Consider the following 303-nt stretch of genomic DNA (forward strand, 5'->3'; position numbering starts at 1 on the left):
CCGCGGCGCAGAGCGCCCTGCAGCCTGCGGGCAGGGCACGGCCGGTGACACCGGGACCGGCCACACCGGGACCAAACACACCGGGACCGCCCACACCGGGTCCCCCTCCCCGCTCTCCGGTACTCACCTCCACTCGTGCCGCCCGTAGAGGTTGGTGAAGATCCGATCCTCATCCCGCAGCGACCCGAACTGCGTCTTCTTGGGCGCCGTCTGCGGGGGACAAACACGGGTTCAGCACCGGTGACACCGGAACCGGCGCGGCGCAACCCGTCCCGGGATGGCCCCGCCGATCCCCCCCCCCCC

General features: G+C 72.9%; 1 protein-coding gene across 1 annotated transcript in view; it reads right to left on the reverse strand.

Moving 5' to 3' along the window:
• Positions 1 to 303, reverse strand: part of NDUFV1 (NADH:ubiquinone oxidoreductase core subunit V1) — a 4,030-nt gene that overhangs the window by 2,937 nt on the left and 790 nt on the right. The window contains exons 2-3 of the mRNA XM_014948788.1: positions 128 to 210; positions 5 to 24 (exon numbers count right to left, since the gene is read on the reverse strand). Of these exons, the coding sequence (XP_014804274.1) occupies positions 5 to 24; positions 128 to 210 (103 nt within the window). The remainder of the gene's footprint in view (positions 1 to 4; positions 25 to 127; positions 211 to 303) is intronic.

Source organism: Calidris pugnax, unplaced genomic scaffold (genome assembly GCF_001431845.1).
Source record: "Calidris pugnax isolate Ruff unplaced genomic scaffold, ASM143184v1 scaffold107, whole genome shotgun sequence".
Lineage (NCBI taxonomy): Eukaryota > Metazoa > Chordata > Aves > Charadriiformes > Scolopacidae > Calidris > Calidris pugnax.